Source organism: Vitis vinifera, chromosome 18 (genome assembly GCF_030704535.1).
Source record: "Vitis vinifera cultivar Pinot Noir 40024 chromosome 18, ASM3070453v1".
NCBI classification, from domain to species: domain Eukaryota; kingdom Viridiplantae; phylum Streptophyta; class Magnoliopsida; order Vitales; family Vitaceae; genus Vitis; species Vitis vinifera.
Window position 1 is genome coordinate 36,195,763 of NC_081822.1, and position 9,176 is coordinate 36,204,938.

Below are 9,176 nucleotides of genomic sequence, written 5' to 3' on the forward strand. Positions count from 1 at the left end.
GTTCATGAATCACATCACCGTAGATTAGATTTGCTTTATAAAGACTCTTCTTTTAACTAACTAAAGCACAAAGCACAACCCCACCACTTCCACTGCTTGCTTTTCAAACCAATAAAGAAAAGAAATGAGATGAGGCCCTCCTTGCCCATGATCTTATTCAGAATGACTATTTAGGAGAGCGTGCATTGAATCTTGTTGTTGTTGAAATTATACCTAACTTTCTTATAGATCCTTGGAATCAAGTTCAATATACACCCTTACAATTTAGAAGCTCCATCTTAATTAAACAGTCAATTATTTGAAAACAAAAGAAAAGGGAAAGGACAAAAAAAAAAAAAAATACACTAAAGTTCTAAACCTAGCAGCTGCACTAAGTAATGCCTTTCTAATACATAAGTCATGTGATTATATATCATTCAAGGTATGTTATTGTCAGCTGCAATCTGCTTTGAGGAGTTGAGGCTGTGATTTTCTAGGTCTTCTGCATAGGAACCATGTTGGGAAGTGGGTGATAGAGATGGGTTATAAGAATACCATCTAGACCAAAAGAGATAGTTGAAGAAGTTGATGAGACTTAGAGCAGCTAGCAACCAGTAGAAAAGGTCTAACCGGTCTTTGTTGAGATCGTTATCCCCGAGCCAACCCCGACTTGAGGAATGGCTGGAGGTGATTCTATTGACTAGAGAAACAAGGAGGGAGCTCAAAAAGAAACCGAACGAGTACGAGCAGTATGTCATGGCAGTTAGAAATGACTGCATCCCTTCCACAGACTGTTTGTAGAAGAACTCTATTAGCCCTACTGCTGTGAACATCTCAGAGAGGCCAAAGATAAGAAACTGAGGGGCAATCCAGAAGATGGAGAGGATTCTGTTTGAATCCAAAGCAGAAGTTCTTCTCTTTTTCTCTACCAGTGCAGCTGAAACCATGGACAGAGTTGCAACAAAGAGTCCAATGCCAATCCTTTGGAGAGGTGAGATTCCAGAGTCCCTTCCTGTGATTTTTCGGGCAATTGGGACGAAGACAGTTTCATACAGTGGGACTAGAAAGATAAGCATGAGGTAAGGGATGGATTGAAGTGAAGCTGGAGGGATTTGGAAGCCTTTTATGAGTCTGGTGTTCATGGCACTTCCTTGTTGGACCGAGAACGTTTGGAGCTGAGCTAAGATGGTATTGAAGATGATGGTGCAGGCGAATATAGGAACAACCGAGATGATTATCTTCACTTGCTCAACCTGTGTGACAGTGCATAGTCTCCACGGGCTCTCACTCGTCTGCGTTCCATCTTGAACTTTGATGCAGGCCTTGTCAAGAAACCTATAGTTTTATTAAGATGATGATGAGAAATAAAGGCCTCAATGGTAACATATAAGAACAATTTCATAACTTCACATTTATTCGTAGCTAAACTTTCAAGATCCCATGATTGATTCAGTATAGGCATGCCTTCAGATCTGTATCCCACCTGAACTTTTCAGTATGGAGAAGATTTCTGACATTAGATGAGGCCAAAGCTTGTTCTGGCAACTGGCTTCCATGGAGCATCCCTGAATTTGAAGGACAGATTTGCTTTCTCTTTGTGATTGCAGCTACAAAAACCTGAAAAGGGATGGTGAAAAAGGGGATGAAAAAAGGAGAATTAGAATCATTACAAATGCTGACTACCATATACAATTGCTCCATTCTGATAAGAGATATACATAAAAAACTAGCTTTATGGACCACCTTGAACCATTAAGCATATCACTAATCTTATATACTCAAAAGGAGCTTTTACTAGAATACTTTCACCAATATGTTCTTTATTCAGCAAAAGAAAAACAGATCAAATCATTCCATGATCAGCTAAATCATAAAGTCCAATCCTTTAAAAAATCAATACCACTTTTGATTGTCCCAGAATGAACCAACACATAAAACTCTTAACCTCTAAGAAAAATTAATTAGCCTCTAATATACCAGTCAGAATGATCTAAGAAAATATTCCAAGAAAAAAAACCTACTTAGCATAATGAAATGTTTAGTATATAGCCCAGAAGAAAAAGCTAAAAGCAAAGAAATTAAGTTAGAGATAAATTACTTGAGCAATTGGAGTGAAGATACTTCCACGGGGGGGTTTGTTCATATAAACAAGGGTACCGGAAATCAAGCTGATCAAGCCCATAGCCATGGCTGCAGCTGAGACTCCGAAACCGACATCCATCCCAGAATGCGTTTGGACCCAGACAAGAACTGTGAGTGCAACAAGCTCCCCCATACAGAAGGCGAAGTAGGCGGCATTGAAGTAAGAGGAGAGCTTCTTGGACTGCTTGGAGTCCTCCTTTCTGAACTGGTCCGCCCCATGAGAGATTATGTTGGGTTTCAGGCACCCACTTCCTAAAGCCACCAAGTAGAGTGCCAGAAAGAATATCAAAGCCTTGTAGCCCTTGGCCTCTGAGCAATTGTCTTCATCCAAGACCATGGTGCAGTGGGCTGGCCTCAGCTGGGGGAGATGAGCTTGGACTGACAACAGTATAAAACCCTAGAAATTCAGTCCAAAACCAGTTGATTAGTGAGAAATTCTATGGACTTTATATAGAATCTAGGGAGTGGGATGACAATATTAACATAAGTACAAGCTTGAGAAGAATTTAATATTTGGTGAATTGAGGTTTTTTTTTTTAAAAAAAAAAAAAAAAAATCATTTTGCCTCAAGAGACAAGAATCTAGGAAATGCAAGTTGCAGATAGTGGGTTGAGATATATGAATGATTAAGCAGATGTATAGTGAGAAAAAGGAAGTCATGTCAGACGTAGAAAGACTTACAGAGAGCTCCACAAACCCAAAGATCAACATGGTCCAAAAGCTCCCTAGATAAGAATCTGAGAGGAACCCACCAAGGAGGGAGAGGAGAAACACAGTCCCTATAAAGTTTGTGACTATGTTTGCTGACTTTGACAAAGGGAAGTGCATATCATTGAACACATATGTTATGAGATTGTTCCCAACTGCAGCAATAGCCATCATCTCAAATGCCTGAAGACCTGAATCACCCACCAAACATTAATCAATCAATATATATATATTCTCAAAACAAGTATATATATTATTTAAAAAAAAAATAACTGAATGAGCACTACCCACTACAAACACTTTATCAAGATCACAGCAAAATTTCGAAATTCACCTCCATTGCTCCCATCATTGAGTTCATACTATAATACCCACTTCACTAATAAAAGCATAGAATAGTGCTAGCTACCAATGAAATGAACTGCAAGAGTTGGTTAAAGCAAATTTTATAGAGCTAAACTGCCAACCAAAAACTAGGTGCTTTCTCTTTCTGTGGGTAACCATGGTCTCAATTCAACACTAGCCCGTTGATATGAAACCAAAGTCTCAAAACACATAAGACTTTAAAGTAGGTCTAAGGGTAGTCCTTCTATAACCATTGCAGGCCGGCCATTTGAGGCGTGTTGCACTAGCTCTTTATGACAGACTCTTGGGTTTGAGATGTATATGAAAAATAGTGAACACAAATATACAAGTATATAACAAAGAGGGAGAGAGATAAGTATAAGAGAGAGAGAGAGAGAGAGACCAAGAACAAAAATAGCAGCGGTCATTCCACCATGCTTGTTAGCCTTGCACGGTCTGCCTCTCCAATCAACAGAAGTCTTCACAGACATGGTCATGGACTCTCCTTTGAGCTTCCTTCTCGTCTTCTCCATGCCATCCATATCTTCTTCCCTACTAGTGTTTCTTCCCTCTTTTTCTAGTTTATCTAAACCCTACTGTTCGCTTTATTTGGGACACAACACAAGAGTACTCTCTTGACAAACTTCAATAACACGCTAAAACTATATAGATATTGAGAAAGAAACCAAAAGCCCCTCTTCTCCCAAAGGCTTCTTTGGTGATTCTGTGACAAACTCACAAGTGGGTTTGCCTCCTATTTATAATGTCATCTTGCATTTCCTCCTCCCGTCTTTTCAGCGATCTTTTCCCAAATGGTTCCCCTCATAGCTGAGTTGACTCATCCATAGTGCCATGGCCCATAAAAGCTCAAATCAACAAACTCAGTGCCACCCTGTAACGTCCCACTTTAGCCGAAGTCCTCGTTGTATCTTATAAATTTGTGGGGTTAAACAAATAAACTCGTTAAAGTCACGTATCCCATTTTATATCTCAAATCGTATAAATATTGACCGCCAAAAATCCAATGGATTTGACTTCAAAACACATTTATAAGAAGTGTACACATTTATCGCATCAAAAGCTTTTTCTCGGATGACGTGGGATGTCAGACACCCCACACACATGCACTTAGCATCATCCATATGCAAAAGAGCTGTACATACTCGCTCCCATCCACCTTAGAGATGGGTGGTTCCGAGTACCATGGACCGTACTTGTCCCCCAATACAAGCCATTCATGAATCACCATGATCATTCTGGTTGGTATGTCATCTCTAAAGTGGCCTCTAGCCCACAACTCGCAGAGTGGAGCATTAATCGATATCGATCCCACAACCTTTTTTCATATCTACATGCTTTTCCAGTACCCTCAATTGTGTTTTAGGACAATGCCCATCTCTGCTCAAAGTGTCAATCCAAGCCTTTGATACTCCCTCGTGGTCGGACCATCTGAAATAATACAATATAATGAAAAGTGTTCATCCATTGTACCTGAGCTCCAATACCTTGAATGTGTATGTATTTATACTGGTCTGCTCAAGTCAAGCCCATAGTAATTGAATCAAGACAAAGTTGGGAAAATCGTATAAAACAGTTTCTTTAACTTTGTATAGCCATGTTATGGGATAAGAACACATGAGAAAATTTTTTGTATTCTCTATCCAAAAGAGTGTGGTCTATGGGTAAGTAGTTGTAATTCTTAGCTTGATATTATTGTGCTATGTCCCACGAGATTTCACTAGTAATATTTGTGTTGAGTGCATGCATGATATTAATAAATTTAATTTGCTCAATCCCATGAATATAATCATTCCATTTTGAGAAAGGTGATGCTACAATATTGAAAAGGTATTTTTGATACAGATTAGACATTGTCATATAGTTAAAAAGACAGCCAATTTAGTTTATACCTTGTAAATAGTCTCATTATTTTATATACATATTCCATTTCTTTATAATTTGCTCTTTCTTTATATTTAAATGTTTGTACATTGTTCAACGGACTCGAGTTTACTATACACAAACAATTTGAATTAGGAGCTGAATATAGTAACCAATTAATATTATAACATTTTCTTTAAAGAAAAAAAAAATTCATATTTTTTTATGACATTAGTTTAAGATTACATTGACCAAAATATACCAATGGGTATCTTTGATCTAGTACTTTTCATTTCTACCTACACCGAATCCAGCCCTACTTTCCATTCCAGAAAGCAACACAGCACGTGGCAGAAACCCACTCAATGAATAAAGGATCTGAATAGCCTTTTAGGACAAGAAAATTGAATGGATATTGTTCGAATATTAAGAAGATGTTGAAATAATGACTAAGAACAGTAATATATGGCATATATATTAGTGTTGGAAGCAGATTACTTCTGGCCAATAAAGCAAAGATTTTTCTTAACAAGAAAGCTTCTTCCTCCACAATATTATAATAGAGAGAAAGAGAAAGAGGTGGGTGTTGGTGTTGGTGTTGGTGTGGTTTGCATGATGGGCCTCTGAAAACAGCAATAGAGATAGTGCAAGCTACTATTACTGGGTGTAACTCTTATTTTATACAAATTAAACAAACACTAGAAACCAAAGTCAAATATGTCATGGCTCATGTGGCTTAAAAACATTTCAATGAGGCATCCAATCAAGTTTTGGCTTCTCAATTTTTAATTAATTTTCATTCATAGTGGGGTTTCCATTTCATTAACCAATTTAATTATATCATAAGAAGAAAATGCTCAATCAATATATATATATATATAGAGGTATTACTATCCCATATAATTCATTCAAACCATATGTTAAATGAGTAATAAATTTAAACTATATATAGTAGAAGAGTAGGGTCTAGCAACATGAAGATGGGTTGAAGTTTTTCTCAAGCATGTTATACAATGTGATCATTGCAAATGCCTAATTCATGTTTTATGTGCATGTCCTACTATTTTGAAATAAATAAAAAATTAATTGTACTTTTAAATGGACAGAATTTTCAAATTTTAACGGTCAAATATTTAAAATTTAATGTTAATTATTAAATTATAATAATTAGGGTTCATTTTTAAACATTCAATAATCGATATTGCAAAGATAAGATGTTTTTAGAGGTACTATTTAAAATCAGTATGCCTAATTGCAGTATCGATTTTTTTTCTAATTTAATCAAGAATCATATGTTAGGTAGATGAACAATTTTAAACAACTTCAATAGAGTTTGTACTATGTTGATTCTTCTATGATTTGGCTAAAAGGTTTTTTTTTTCTGTAAATGAATTTATCAATTAACTAAGAGAACTATGAAATTAAAGATGATGTCAAAATCTTAGTTAAAGTGACATTAATAATAAGACATAATTATGCAATGAACGATCTAATACATACATACATGAGGAGTCAAAGTTTTCCCTAAATATTTATTTTTTAATTAATCCCAACCAAATAATACTAAAGAAGATTTATTATGTTTAACCTTGGTTTGTTAATATAATGCAACAAAGTTAACATTAATTTTAGAAAAGCATACTCGTTTAATCCCCCCTCTCATACAAAAAAAAAAATGTTTACACTTGGAAGAAAGATATGTCAAAGAAGTCTCCTCTATCCAATATATGCAAAATAAAATTTTTAATTAATGAAAAATTAAGGAATATTCCTAAATATTATATATATTGACTTGATGTACAAAAGAATTGAATTTAGCTTCACTCAAAATACCAAAAATTCTCAAAATAATGGGAAACTTTTTTAAAAGAATGCTCCCTATCCCTCAAACACAAATCATGATTCCAAATTTCCAATAACTCATGAGATGTGATCAACCTTTTTCTTAGTTGTTTTGGATTGAACAAGACAGCATCAATGCTGTTTCCAACAGGTACTTGTGCTTTCCACAGTCATCCAAAAGCCCACCTCGGATTGGATGACCCAGGGCTGACTTTTACACGTGGCAACATCTCATGAGTTTGTCGGTTGGACATCCTCAAATTCATAAACCCATGAGTGGGTGCAATGAGAGAGGGGGGGCAAGGGAGAGACAAGGCTTTTGAAATTTTGGTAAGAGACTAGAAGGTGTATCATAATATGGTGGACCCTACTTGCATATTGGGTGTGTGGGCCCCACTTGTTCATTCTCATCCAAGTGGGTTTTGCCACCTCATCTTCATCATCTCTTTTTTGGTCAAAGTCAAACTTATGGCCATTTTTAGAGAAATGTCAACTTCATGTTTTGTAATATTTAATACTATAGGTACACCCAAGAAATACCTTTGTAAAAAGAGAATAATGGATTATTATTTCTTACCCATTTATGGTTTCCAACAAATTTTCTTTTCCTTTTTTTTTTTTTTTTCTTTTCTTCTTTGTTCTCTCTCTCTTTTTTTTTCTTTACAAGATTCACAAAATTTGACTCCTACCTTCTCCACTTTTAAAACCCTAACTTTGTTTAAGTACAATTCTTTTTTAATGGTTGAAAAGCACTTTTATACGCTCAAAAGTTTAATTAAATATTTGAGTTATTATAATTTTAATTATGTTGTGTCCGTGAAAACTTTAATGCAAACAACATTACATCAAGAACATAAAAACAAAACTTCAATCACTAATGTCTATATTTAAAGATAAGAGAATATTTCTATTATACAATAAAAAAGATTATAAATGATAGAACCGATATAATTATTAAGTTCTCGAAACATTTCATATATTCTCACTTTTTATATACATATCTTGAATCACAAGTTATCTCACTCTATCAAGTGTTTCTTGTTATTCATCACATCTCTATCCATGGTCTCTATAAACTCATCTCTATTTCATAATATTTTCTCAAATAACCTAAAATATTTATACAGATATTTCCAACAACTTTTTTATTCTATAAAAAAATCTAATATTATAATAATATATTAACTTAAGAAATATTCAATATAATATTTTTATAAAAAAATTCTTTATTAATTAGCAATTTAGGACACTTTTCAACAAATTAAATGTTTAATTTTAAAACGTAGGGTTTGATTTTAGATTTCACCAAAAAGGTCTTAATTTTAATATTGCATTTAATTATGCAAACAATTAGATGATATTTTCAATAATTTTGTATTATTGACTTTTTAAAGAAATCTTAAATTAAAGCATAATTTTAATAGGGAAACATTGATGTTGGAATATTTTTATCAAGCATGGACCACCTTTTCTAATAAGCTTCCATATTAAATTTTATAAAAAATCAAAATTGAAGTTATTTTTAATAATCACATTTTTAAAATACAAATCTTAAATATAAAATCGCAATAACAATTATTTAAAAAAAATATAAATATAAATATAAATTTTTATATTTATACTTTTCCACTTTTTCAAAAGGAACTTATACTAAAAAATTTATTCCACATGTGGTTTTTTTTAAAAAAAAAAAAAAAAATCAACTTGACCAAAAATTAGGGTGGTATGGTTGAAATCCATGCATGATGTTATGATGATGTATGATGTCACATGCATAACCGACACATCCATGAAAGTGGCAAACAATGGATAGACGTTTCCGTAAAGATCGGCTTTGGCGGCCGTAATACTCGGCGTTTTAAGCGCTACTCTTTCCACGACACTTCGAAATTAAGCTCAAACCTGTACATGTAGGAGCCTAAGCCACTGCTTTCAATCCCATCGTGCATACATGGCGACCATTAGTGGGTTTATCCTTGTCATTCAAAAATTCATCGTTAAAAGTAGTCGTTTAATTGTATATGAAATAAAATTTTATCTAAAATATTTTTATGAAAATATTATATAGTTATGAAAAATATAAAAAAATTTAAATTTTGATTGTTATTTAGAACACTATAAAATAAATTAATTCTTAAAAACATGTTTTTAAAACAAATTCTAATTTTTTTAAAAAAAAAAAAACAGTTAATGTTAAAAAAAATTTAAACATGTTTTGTAAGCTAGAAAATTATTTTATTCAAAAGAGTGAAAAATAATTTTTTTATTCTAAAAAATAG

General features: G+C 33.8%; 1 protein-coding gene across 1 annotated transcript; it reads right to left on the reverse strand.

Annotated features, from left to right (window-relative positions):
* Nucleotides 1-198: 198 nt before the first annotated feature.
* Nucleotides 199-3,897, reverse strand: LOC100243054 (protein NRT1/ PTR FAMILY 4.4). Its single transcript, XM_002265314.5, has 5 exons — nt 3,578-3,897; nt 2,803-3,020; nt 2,078-2,518; nt 1,463-1,596; nt 199-1,314 (listed from the first exon to the last, which is right to left on the reverse strand). Exons 1-5 carry the CDS (start codon nt 3,714-3,716, stop codon nt 417-419), a joined length of 1,830 nt encoding a protein of 609 aa, XP_002265350.3. The 5' UTR covers nt 3,717-3,897; the 3' UTR covers nt 199-416.
* Nucleotides 3,898-9,176: the final 5,279 nt, after the last annotated feature.